Below are 13483 nucleotides of genomic sequence, written 5' to 3'. Positions count from 1 at the left end.
ACTTTCTTTTAACCTTCGATAAGTCACAAACATATATTATGAGTTGACTTCGTTACGTATCAAAGGAAAAGGCGCTAAAATATTGGTGGAGTGAACCGTCTTGACCACAAAAACTCTTGGAGTTTGTCCCATAATGCATTGCATTTGAAATCCACTTCCTCTTTCCGCCATATTGCAGAACCGGTAAGATGTCTTTTTACACTGGCGTTTACAATCTTTAATGTATCTAAAGCATCTAAAACTTTAACATTCAGTTACTGTCTCCGTTTTGAAGTGAATTCACATCAGAATAATTTTGGATAATTATCGACTACGTCGGTAAAACCACTATATCATATTTACCCCTTAAATTTTGTCTTATGTGCCCCTCTGTTCGGCCCTGGGAATCGGTGCGTTCAAGGCGCCTAGTTGTCTTACATGTACTGATATGTGCCTTGTTTTCTTAAAAATTGAGATTTAAACTTATACGGTTTGGTAATGTCGGTGTGTGTCGCGGGTTTTACGTGGTTTAAATAGTATTGGTTACAAGCAAGGGTATTTACTTGACCTGTCGTTAATTTCGGCTAAGCTAGGTGGCAACTCTGGGTGCTCATGGAAGACCATGCTTTGGTAGGAGGCAACATTTTTATCGGCCGTGGTTTCGAAAGAAAGTAAACTGGGCTTTGCACTGATGTCCCTGGCCTGTGTAAGATGTCTATAGCCGAAGCAGCAGGCTGTTGCTCGCTTGGAGCGGGCAACGCACCAATGGGAAATTAATTGCACCGACTTGTTTCTGCCAGTTAAGCTTTGCAAACTAAATGAACTTCCCATCTTAACGGTTGATAAATGCCTGTACAGTACAACACAGTCATATAGCTAAGAAAAAGATGGCTTCCTGTGTTAAGGTGGAAGACACCAATTGATGTGAAAAAGGAACGAGGTTTTGTCGTGTTTCACACAGTATGTGTTATGGCTTTTAAACATCTAAAAATGTTTATTTGTGTGTGTGTGTGTGTGCCTGCAGGCATCATGGTGCGCATGAACGTTCTCGCAGATGCTCTGAAAAGCATCAACAATGCTGAGAAGCGTGGGAAACGCCAGGTCCTCATCAGGCCCTGCTCCAAGGTTATTGTGCGCTTTCTAACCGTCATGATGAAGCACGGTGAGTAGCCTATAGTTATACTGATGAGTGTGTGGAGAACAGATTGAATATGTTCTTTGTTATTAAAAACTGTTAATGTCACAACTGGTATACATGACTTCAAAGCTGTGAGTGATTTTCTTTGAAGAAGAGTGCTCAGGACACAAAGTACATCACGTTAACTGGTAATATCTGTTTCCTTTAATACTCCAGGTTACATTGGTGAGTTTGAGATCATTGACGACCATAGAGCCGGAAAAATTGTTGTCAATCTCACAGGCAGACTGAACAAGGTAAGATTATCTTAACTGCTGTTACTATGGTGCTTTTACATGTAAGGTTATTTCGGATACTTGCCAAGTGTTGGCAAAGGGTTTCTTTGATTTAAAGTCAGATAATGTCTATTAAAGCTTAGCTTTTGCTGGAGAGTTCCTCCTCCGAAGTCCCAGACACTTTATTATGTTTCTAAGTTACTTAAATAGAAAATGTAAACGTTAACAGCAATTAACAAGGATGTTTTATTTATTTATATTTTTATTTTGCCTGTTTACTGACTTAAGTGTGAATATGAAGTGCAAATCGGTGCTTTTATCTCCCCTCTTACAGTGTGGTGTGATTAGTCCACGTTTTGATCTCCAGCTGAAGGATCTTGAGAAGTGGCAGAACAACCTGCTGCCATCAAGACAGTTTGGGTGAGAATCACATTAAAAGTTTACACTAAGAAAAGACGAATTAGAGGAAAAAAAGGCGCTCAAAACTAAACAGTCTTGCACAACTTTATTTCTTATTTTCCTAATTTTTTAAAAGCTACTACTGGAGAGGTCTGAAGCATGCCCACCTTTCCTTTCACAATTCTTGCTCATGTCCTTGCCTTTGATTGTGGTTGCTATAAGAGGGTATTTTTTCAATTTAGGAGGTTGGGTCTGCTCAGTTATGCAGCTGATGTGGCGAAGTATGCTAAGACGGCACACTATTGTATCAGCGGACAGATATACCGAATTTACTGCTCAAATCCAGCGTAGTTTATCCTGACATCAACTATGTGGGTGATAGAAAAAGTGTTTGGCAGGCAGCAATGTAGTTTTTACTAGATCAAGTAACTCTTTTGGATTTGTTCCATCTCAGGCTGTGCATAAACCAGCATGTGATTGTTGTGTTTTTTCCCCCCACTTTAACTCTTATCTTGTTAACAATAAATGGAAATAGTGACAGGTGCTCTGGGAATATAAATATGGTGTTTAACTGGTTTCCTGCAACCTGTTATAAAAAACTGAATAAATCTAAAATTGAAGTGCTGCAAGATACAACAAAGAGATTCTTCAGTTGGTCCTTGTTGACCTGCTTTAGTTGTTTATCAACATATCACTGATAAACTTATTTAGTTATTTCTAATAATTGTTTGTTAGATCATGGTGCCGTTCCTGTTGGCCTTTCTTTGGTCACAATATTTAAATAAAATTTTAGTGGCAATCATTAAACATGTACCCAGATGTGACCAATGAGACCTGGTCGTAGTTTCTCCCGTTGACCTTGCCACACAACGGTCAAACGCCGGTCCTTCAGGGTCAGTGTTGCTGTTTTAGATTTATCCCTGCTGGAACACACCTGATTCAGAACCATAGGTCATTAACAGGCTTGTGCAGCATTTTAATCTTTTGAGGCAATCCATTTAATCTGCTTCAGGTTTAATAAGGACAAATGTCTAAAACCTGCAGGAAAGCGACTCGCGAGGGCTGGAGTTTGACATAGCTTCCTTAGCACTTGGCCTGAATTTTGTAAAGAAGGTGTCTCTGTTATGGATACCTGAGGGTGGTATTATCACTACTCCTTCATTCCTAAAAAAGAAGGATCACCTTAATTTTTCATAATGGAGGGGAGACACCAAGGGGAGAAATTGTTGGACCAACGTCTCAATTGCTGAGTGGCATTGCCAACTTGACTGAGTGGGAGGTATTTTGGTTGACAGAGTATAAGTGCAGAGATACTCCTGAAGGTGAGTTTATTGATTTGCCTGTCTTTTTCCAGTTTGCCCTCAGTTAGACTCTGCTGCACAAAAAGGCTACTATTTTAAAATTGCTTGAAGGAATTAAGGGTCGAGAAGATTTCTATTCTAAAAATACAGAGTAGTCCTTGATAAAACCTCTTAACCAGTTTAACAACTTTTATTCATTAAGTCATGAGAAAACTTTGCTTTATAACACTTTATTGTTCCATTCAGTGATTTTTGTTTGTCATTACAGTCTACAGCCCTTTTTCCATCAAGGGGTTCAAAGCGTTAGTGGTGTGTGATACTGCAGGATTTTTTATTGATCACATATTAACAAAATAAAGGACTAGTATCATCAAAACCAATACATTTTCAGCGGGCTGGCAAAGTTAATGCAAAGAGATTAATCTGTGGAATTACACTTTTTTGTAACACAAAGTAGTTACTCATGCCATCATAAAAACAAATTTTACATTATTTTGGCGAGAGAATCAGATTGCCACAATTATGAACCGACTCTACCAAAAACTACTTCATCCACCTTATTTATAAAGATTCTGACAGTTTTCAAGCTTAACATTTACAGAATGAGCCATATATCAGAATATTAACCACTCAGTCATCGCATCCGACGTTCTGGTCCATTCTCCAGTTGGTGGTGTGTGTGCTGCTGGCTGGTGCCCGTTTGCTTGTTTACCTGCGCAGCTGGGTCACATGACAGCAGGAGGGGAGTAGGATGGAGAGGCACTTTAAGGCAGACACAGACAGCCAGGTTGCTTCTTTGATGAAATGCAGCAGCAAATCCTGCGTAGAGGAAGTGTTGAATGATGTCAATACATGCGCCTGTTTCAATATTTGGATCAATCCGCCCGCTACTACAAGGGTTCTGCCATGTGACAGTGTGGTTTGGTTTGTTTCCGTAAGCTCTGATCTCTGTTGCCAGGGCTTGTAATTCACTGCAGGATTGTGGGAATAGCGCAAAATATAATCAGTTCCCACAAACCTAACTCTTATAATGTGGGAAATTCCTGCGCACGGTTACAGCGGTGTGATGATCATGTGCAGTAAAAGTTTGCATCGCAGCCATAAAGCTTAAAGGAAAAAGAGGACTTAGTGCGCTCGTCTTTTCTCTAAGCTCTGAGCTCCCTCTGCTGTCGCAGCATCGGCCCTGCTGGTTTATCTAAGCTCACATCGTCTGAAAGGGAAAACATCAGCACTAGTAGCCGTGGTGGTGTCACTGATGTAGTGCCGGTAACGTTACCAAGCAGCCCAAAGAAAACTTTTAAGGCTAACTGACTGAGAATATTTGTGTGGCTTTAACATGACGGTGGTGTCATAAACCGCTCAATTTAATGTACAGTGTTACACTCTCAATGCAGTTTCTAACACAGCAGCTGTAAAGAAAACAGAGGTGCACTTGTAGTTTGAAGAGGAAATTAACAGGTTTCTTAAAACTTAAGAGCACAAAACAACTGCTCCCATCTGAGATCAATAGGAAAAAAAATGTTATCCTGTGATCATGCATTAACGTGTAGAAGAGATCATTAACTTGTGGCCACATGTTGGTTAAGTACACATTTATTTGTAATCATAAATTAATTTGGTTGTATTTTAATGTTAAGAGGGGCTAAATAATAGTAACTGACCTTTCTGGGTTGTTGAGTCATTAGTAATCGTGCCTATGATGTATGAATGCGTGGCCCAGAGTTCCCTTGTTTTTAATTAAAATTTTTTCCTATCGACGTCAAACGGTTTCAGTACAAAATGAATTGTCTAATGCAAATTTTTCTCATCTGGTTAAATTCATGAAAGAGATGGAGTATTCTTCTGGAAACGCCTAGATGTAGTGGTTACATGAATAAAATGCATCAAGCTATTACAGGTACACTTGTGAAAGACAGTGACAAAGATGTGCTAAAAGTCCTGTGTTTTCCTTAATAATGGATGAATCCACAATAAGTAACACCAAATAACTCATTAAAATACACAGATGATAATCAGATTTAAACAAAACTGTTAAACTCCTATAATCACTTGACATGGATTCAGCACAACAGAGGATTAAAACCGATTAAGAAATTCACTGAACAGCACAAACCTCACCAGTCTGGTGCAAGGTGAAAGAGAAGACGAAGTGAAGCTGCGTATTAATCTGAGTTACGAGTAGGACAGCACAACACTTGTAGTTAAGCTCACTGGTAATTTCCCGGTGGGGAAGAAACAGGATAGTGACGGATGCATCAGCTATGAAATGCCGAGATGACATAATGGTGACACACCTTTGCTGAATAATAATGAACAGAACTGGGTTTTTAAATAATCAGTTTAAATCATTCAAATTTAATTAATCCAACATTGATTCATAAAACTGAAAAAGTTAATTTTTTTATGTTGCCTATTCCTGTGACAACAGTGACCCTGCTCTCATATGACTTACCAATGCTCAGCGAGATCTTCGCATATATACACAACTGAAAGGTTGCCTGTGTCACTTACATCAAAAATCAGCTTCTCTGCTTGAGATAATACCAAATCTGGATTTTTGATATGGCACCGGAATCGATTGAATCAGGTTTGATTAAAATTTAATCAAATCGGGCTGTTGTGAATCAAATAGACTAGTAGTGATTCCCAGCCATAATTAATGAAGAATGCAGCACAGAAACAGAGGAGAATGGTGGGCATCCACTAGATTCTTTCCTCTTGGCATGTGGCTTTCAACAAAAGATCCAGAGTATAACATGGTGCTGTCTGGCTTTGTTCTTGTTGACCGATCTGATTAACCGTCCCAGAAAGCATTTTTTGGCTGTGGAATCGCAAAAAAAAAAAAAATGTACTGAACCAGACCACTTGGTGGAAACAGATCTCAAGGTGATTTAAACTTCATGAGCTGTGGAAAAGTTTACATGGTCTCCTTTTAAATTTGCAGATGCCTGATCACATTTGACCATAAAACAAAGTCTTTTGATAATGATCTGAAAATTAGTTTACTGAATCCATAATTTTGTAGTGAAAAGTGCCACTCGTGGCTCTTTTCTGCCACTCGTGGCTGTTTTCTGCAGGTGCTATTAGCTATGAGAAAAGATAGGACTCAGAAACTTGAGCTGCATTGCAAAGTGTTCACTGCACAACAGTTTTTGTTTTAAATGTGGTGTTGCATAAAATAGCCAGATGTTTTAATGATTAAGAATAAATACCCATCATGCATTTCACTAGCGTTGCACTACAAATATTGAATAGCAGTGTTGGCGGACCGCTTTACACACCCCAAACAAAATAAATGCCGGGAGAAATGGTTCTTTTCACACAAGCAGTAAAATGATGTGATTTAATCAATTTAACACGTTGACAACCAAACCTTCATGATCGTGCAATAAACCTCGTATTACCAGTTTCAAGCTTTGCACAGCAGTTTAAAGTTTGTTGATTTCACAGGGTAACATGCTAGAGAAGTTGGTATTGCTGGAAGTGAGTTTGATTTCTCTACGCTGTAGTTCTGTCATTTTCACACAGATTAGCATGCAGTTAAAAAGATTTAGGTTAGAATCATTATCGGCTTTATCGTTAATGTTTAAAAAAAGAACTTTGATGCCCACTTCACCCATGATGTGAACCAGTCTCCCCACCTGGCCTCCATCATCAGCCCTTCATCCACAGCCTAAACTGGATTTGACTTGATTTGTAGCTCATGTTGCAGTGTGTCTCCATATTTACTGACTTTCGAATTATACATTAATAAGTTGTGCAGTTGTTGTTCATTACCCTTCACCAAAAAAGGTTTTTTTGTTTGGGATTGTTTTTCTTAAACCCGCTAAACTGCAGAATTCTGTAGTGGACCAGAGTTATGGGTCAAGCTGGAGATTACTAGCAGGGTCATCTTTAACATATGAAGCTCTTGGATCCTGTGAAAAGATGTATTACTTATATATACACTTAAATTTACAAAGAAGATGCATTAGCAGCAGCACAGCAAAGTCTCCATCACTTCAGATTAAACCTGTTTTGATTTTAGAAAGAAATGGTAATGAGGAAATTCTGATTTGGACATTTTCTTGTACAAAAATACTAAAACATTTGAGATGAAGGCTTTATTTATCTGCCTTTGTGTTTTAGGTCACTCATAATTATAGTTTCATTCTTGTTATTAAATCCAGCAAAATATAATGAATGTGTCTGAACTGAAGCAGGACTTACACCTGAAGCAACTGACTCAGTTTTGTTTAGATGTTGCATGTAGTTGGATTTTACGTTGCATGCAGCACATTGCCTCAGAGTTGCACCACTTTGTACCTCACTTTTGATGTGGGTGTTGTGACATTGCACTAAAACATTTTTCTTCTGATGTGTGCACCATTTAACCCGTCACCACATGATGCAACACAAGGATGCCTGTAGTCTAACATGGGGTGCCCTGCATAACTTAGAGCAGTTATTACATTATGAAGATGATACAAGTTTATTAGTTTATAAACGAGGTCCTGACAAATGTAAACATGCTCTAATAATTTGATAGTTTGCACACATTTCACTTGGCTATTAACATTAGACGGCATTTCTTCTAGCTATCATCTAAGCTTGCTTTAACTTGGACCTTTGCCTCCACAGATACATTGTGCTGACCACCTCAGCTGGCATCATGGACCACGAAGAGGCCAGACGGAAACACACAGGAGGCAAAATCCTTGGATTCTTTTTCTAAAATGTAAAGAACTGCAAATAAAAACAACCAGGGAAAAGCTGGCTGTCTGTGACTTTATTTCTTATATAAAAATGTCTGAGATAAATTTAAAAAGCCCAACTGCTTCATGTGAGCTGTTAAGTAGCAGTCCCTGGATTGAGACAAATTGTTGAGTGTTAATTAGAGAGTGGAGGGATAATATAGAAAACATCAAGTTTTCTGTGGCAGCAAGATGTACCCTAAAACTAAGAGGTGTCAAAAACTAGAGATTGATCATACGTGCAGTCCCCAAAAGGAAAAAAATATAAGTGTGAAAATATAACTTCATATATATATATGTATATATAGTGTGTGTGTTTATATATATATGTATGTCACGTCATGATCTGACCAGATCCCGCAGCCTTAAGGGTTATATCAATAAACACCATCTTCCTTTTGAATTAGTGCGCTCCAACAGACAAACTTCATTTAAGTACATCCGTGTTGTAGTTGTTCCTCTTGTGACTAATAAAAGCTACTGCATCTTCTGTAAAGTTAATCGTTTTTAAAAAGCCCTTGCAGTTCTTCCTCTGCAACCATCTCACCACTGTGACCCCTTCCATGGTCCTCGGTGTATTTTGTCTCGTCCCCAACCTCTTGAAGTCTGGCTGCTGACCTCACATGAGACTGAGAGGATGGACGTTAACAGCCTACTAATGCAACACTTCTGTCCAGATCCTCCTTGAGTGTTAAGAGCACGCAAACCACTTTCCTCATGGGTTTACAGCACTTAAGCGCTACCTTGTAAAAAAAAAAAAAAAAAAAAAACAAACCTCTTGATGCTGCTCCTGCTTGGGGAAACTAATCTTAGAGTGTTTTAAAGCTCTGTTAGCAGTGAGCATGAAAGCATCTCTGCTTGCAAGAAGTAAGCCAATTATTTTAGATAGCTTGTATCGGGGGGGCAGGAGCAAATGACTCCACAGAGTTGCCTCCAGTCTGTTATTTTTGTGACTGAACTTTCAGATGAAGTTAATAAGCCTAAAGACAACTTAACTTAAAAGAAAATTTACCTTAAAAACCAATTTCTGCTGAGCTTTGGAGTGTGGCATTCACATATCCTTTGAAGGGGATAAAACGCTGTCATACTTTGTTTCACCTCATCAAGATTTGTCTGTTTTCATTCTTAAAATACAGGCATGGATGAAAATGGCTCAAGAAAAGATGATCAAACATATATAACCAAAGAAATTCAAGACTACAAAGCTACTTTATATAAGAGGAGCTGGTATTGAATTTGTTTAATGAACTTCTAACATATCCACTAAATAAAGTTAAACTTATTATTGAAGAACTGGTAAGAAACCAGATGGACAGAGGGGTCAGGGAACATCAGTCAAAACTGCAATTTATTATTGACAGTTTCTGTTTAGCGTGGGTTTTTTAACATGTTTTGATTGGTATCATCACTTTATTAAATTAAACGTTATATATTTATTCTTAGAATAAACTATATCTACTTGTTGTGGGGCAGTTGCCATATTATGCCACCATTTTTACTACGGTGTCTCTGGATAGACACACAACTGTGTGTGAAGCTTTAAAACTGCAGTACCAGCTTTGTTCGATGGGTGCTACAGCACTGTTTGGGATTAGTAAAACCATAAAAGGAACGCAGAAGAAGACAGTACACATGTACACTGTGTTGAAGTAGTGACCTGTAGTACAGTCATTGCTGCACCTGAGGCCACTGGATCCACTCGCAGATGAAACATGTTTATGTTTAAAAGAATTTTGGCCACTGACGGGCACTGTCCAGTTCTGCTTGGTATTTGAATTAATTTATTTGCCTGTCTTTTCCACTAGATGTCTGTAATTCTTAACGTACCTCCAGTATTATTCTTACTCAGGACACACATAGGAGCACAATTTACTGTTAAGACTTATTTTTGTCCAGGTCATGTTTATTTATATACCCGAAAGTGTCAGAGCAGCTCTGATGTGAAGAGGCAGTGAAAGGGTTTGAACCTGGAATAATAAACTTCCAAGAGGAGCTAGGTTGAAGACCTCCCAGGTCTTACAGGAGCATATTGATGTAGCAACTCTGACAAGAGTGATGGATTCAAACCGTTCAAAGCTTTGAAAATAAGAAATCAAATCTGAATCTGTATCCTAAAATGAACAGGAAGCCAGTGGAGAGCAGCATCACAGGGGTGATGTGATCATGTGTCTCCTCTCGATCGACATACGGGCAGCTGTGTGCTGAGCAAGCACAAAACAATGAAGAGATGACTGATCTAAACTGTGATGGAGTGGCTTTTAAATCCTTTAATCAAGCAGTTTGGTTACACAATCACCTTTTAATTTGAAATGAACATAAATCTGTACATCATTAGCAAAGCAGTGGTAGGAAATACCATGCTTATTTTATAAAGCCCCCAAACAACATGAGATTAAACAGTACGTACATATCACACATCTGTGTTTTTGGATGATTTGGTCATCGTGTACATGGTTAAAAGAAAATAAAGTTTTGGTCCTGCTGGATGTTCACATTCTCAGCAGTAACATGCTTCATATTCAGACAATGATAATCACTCAGCTGCAGTCTTTAATGAACACCGTCTCCCTTAAAAACAGTCCTCGTAAATCATAACGTTTGAGATGTTAATAATACATTTGAATAAGTCTTATAACATGCAAAGTAGCCCAAATGATTCTACTCAGAAAAGCTGCTGACTTTTTACAAAATCTGTTATTTTTAATGAATTTGACAATATTTGCACAGGTTACAAACCAAATTCAGAGCTTGTGATGATCAGTGGTAGCTGCTCTTTCAAACTGAAAATGGCTTTAGGATTAAACCACCTGCAGCTAGAATTGAAGGCAGAAAATCCCTTTTCATTCCTCTGTGTTTGTGTTGTTGTGACAGTCTGTTTGAAGACAATATGTCTCTGTACATCTGGGGACCAGGGTCCATAGCCTGGCAGCCTGCAACATGTTTCTTCTGTTTTCACCATATGTCAGTTGGATCCATGTGACGTCCCTCAAGGTTTGAATTCACCGCAGGGGAGGAGAAGAGAAGATGCACAGCTCTCTAAACAAATAGAATACATTAATACTGAAATAAAAGTCTGCTGTTTGGCCTGCTTTGATAGACACCCAGAAGGAGAAAAAGAGCGACTTGTGTCTGTGCAAGCCTTTGTTAAAGGAGTCAGTTTAAAGTACTGTACGTAAAACAAAATATGTCTCAACAGGCATTAATGTTATTCACAAAATCCAGGTCTTTGGCTTTAATTACAGTTATAAATAGTTGTTTTTCTTTAATGTTCTCTTCAGATTCAGATTCCTTGTTGTCATTGTAAATTAATACAGTGAAATTATGTTAGCATATAGCTGGCATCTTTCCTCCAAAACAACTAAATATAAATAAGGACTAACACAAAAGTAAGATCTTCGAGATATTCCCTACTCCTCATATACACCCAAACATACCACACACACACCATATAAAATATATAGTATGTTTGAAATTGACAAGTTTTAGATTTAAATTTTTAAAAGCAGAGTAGAAGGATAGAAGGTGTTCAGCAAACTAGTGGTCCTGGTTTTAATGATTCAACAACGTCTACCTGATGGTAGGTGTTCAAACAAACTTTGTTTGGACACCAGTAGCTTTTTTTCTGGCTACTTCTTCTTTGTGGGTTAAATATGTGATGCCTTTGTTTGATTGTAGAGGCATGGCACCAGTTACACAGTTGCAAGACAGAGATCCCCACTATTCTCCACCAAAGGATGTTTATCTATAGCTGTTTTTACACATGAGCTCCTGATACAGTATGTTCAGGAGAATGTGCAAACTATTTGATCTGGTTTCTTATGTTGTTCACATGAGCACTTCACAGTTATGTTATGGCCTTGGAAATATGAGAGAGGGGCTGTGGGCGAGTGTCTGTCCCCAGAGGAGGCAAACAATGATGCAAAGAGTACACTCTGGGTATCACTTTCTTTTCTTTACAGTACAACAAAAAGAGCAGGTAAGACTCCCTGATAACAGCTGATGATGATATAAAATACTCTTGCAGATTCTTGTTTTTTCCTTTCCTACAGGTCCACAATGAAGTATGCCCCGAATAAAGACTAACTTCATTTAATTATTAAACCTAAATTGATATTTACAAACCAAAATGTGTTACACAGTGGTTTTGTGTCAGTATAAAGTGATACCAATAGGCTTCAACGCTAAAAACTCAAACTTTTCAAACTGCTTTTCATATATATATATATATATATATATATATATTCTGATAGTCTGAATGTTACAGTTTCTTAAAAAAAATCATCAAAGTTACGTTCTGCTCCAAGCACATTGATTTTTGTGCTCTCTGCCAACTTCTGTCACTCTGCAGACAAACTCCAAATTGCCTCAAATAATTCTCTGTGTCCCGGTCTGAGAAATGAGAAGACTGAAATGATGTTGTCTCTCTGTGTTCTTCCTCAGTGAGACGGTGATGCAGGTTAACAAAAGCAATTCAATGCTGAAAATTCTTGGCAAGAAATAAGTACTTTGCAGTGAACGCAGAGCTTCTTGCACAAGCATCACATCCATTATCAAAGAAAGCTGAGACTAGCCATCAGGGCCTGGAAAACATATTGTGTGCTTGCTATTGCATCAGTTCTCACAGAGCCCACAACAGTTCGATGGGTAATGGATGGTGTCCGTCTATCTAGTACAGGTTTACCCCTTCCTTTGTGCTTTCTGTTCCCTCAGTGAACACTTGAGGGCAGTAGAAATATGCTTCATGGTGAGCATGCTCCCTCTGCTTTGAGTCCTCATACTACATTCAGGCCAAGTTAGTTGGCAAGCAGCAAGAGTAATTATGATTGATTCAGAGATAAGAGAATTAATATTGAGAATGCAGTAAAAATATGAAATGTGGATTCAGTCAAAAGAGAAAAATCTCTTTTTACTTAGCCCTGAGTTCTCTTCAGCTGCCATTCATCACTTTGCTGGACACAGTGAAATAAGAGAAAAAAGAATGGAAAAAGAAAGAGTAAGTGGAAGTGAATCAAGACACTTTTAAAAAATCAAATTATACATCAAATGCACATTTAATGAGAGTCAAGCCACGTGGTGAAAAAGAAGGTCTTTTAGAGAACTGAGCAAAAAACAATAGAGTTCAGATTGTTTTCAACAAAGAATGTGATAAAAGAAGTGGAGTAATTAAAATTTGATCAAAACCATCCTCTGCCACAAAAGATCAGCTTTTATAGTGAGTTTTAATAGAAAAAAAAGATTAACCAGAAGTGAGAATTAACAGCAGATGATGGCTTTTCCGTAAGAATAAACAACCAAAAAGTGATTTCTGTTTGTAAGATTATTCAAATGCATTCTCAGGCAATGATGCTTCTGCACCAACACAAAAACATCTCCTTTATTTTGCATTAGATCTTACTCTGTATTGCACTTTTTCTCCCAGCCATATGATTTATTCCACTCCCCAACACAGCTTTTGCCGTATCTACAAAGAGCCGAGGAATCTCTGGAATAAATGGTGACTGGCTGCGAGGAAGACATGAAAATGTATCATTTGTAGGGACAGAGAAGACTGTTGCACAGTTGTCTGCACCAATTTGAATGAATTTATGCATTTCAAGGTGAAATAGAGGGCTGAGCATTGTCATATTGTCATTTAACTGATACACTTATCTATTTTTT

At 38.2% G+C, this 13483-nt stretch overlaps 1 protein-coding gene across 1 annotated transcript; it reads left to right on the top strand.

The window, feature by feature from the left end:
* Positions 1 to 93: 93 nt before the first annotated feature.
* On the top strand, positions 94 to 7839 carry rps15a (ribosomal protein S15a). Its single transcript, XM_041983160.1, has 5 exons — positions 94 to 183; positions 1004 to 1141; positions 1334 to 1413; positions 1727 to 1812; positions 7713 to 7839. The coding sequence occupies exons 2-5, from the start codon at positions 1009 to 1011 to the stop codon at positions 7804 to 7806; spliced, it is 393 nt and encodes a 130-aa protein (XP_041839094.1). The 5' UTR covers positions 94 to 183; positions 1004 to 1008; the 3' UTR covers positions 7807 to 7839.
* The last annotated feature ends 5644 nt before the right edge of the window (positions 7840 to 13483 follow it).

This window comes from Melanotaenia boesemani, chromosome 4 (genome assembly GCF_017639745.1).
Source record: "Melanotaenia boesemani isolate fMelBoe1 chromosome 4, fMelBoe1.pri, whole genome shotgun sequence".
NCBI lineage: Eukaryota > Metazoa > Chordata > Actinopteri > Atheriniformes > Melanotaeniidae > Melanotaenia > Melanotaenia boesemani.
Note: the sequence above shows the minus strand (reverse complement) of the source record. Positions and strands in the feature narration are given on the sequence as shown.

Excerpts from the sequence above, each read along its gene's own strand:
- rps15a (XM_041983160.1), top strand. The coding sequence starts at position 1,009 with ATGGTGCGCATGAACGTTCTCGCAGATGCTCTGAAAAGCATCAACAAT. Across the intron at positions 1,142-1,333 it reads AACCGTCATGATGAAGCACG|GTTACATTGGTGAGTTTGAG; the intron begins GTGAGTAGCCTA and ends TTAATACTCCAG. Across the intron at positions 1,813-7,712 it reads CTGCCATCAAGACAGTTTGG|ATACATTGTGCTGACCACCT; the intron begins GTGAGAATCACA and ends TTGCCTCCACAG.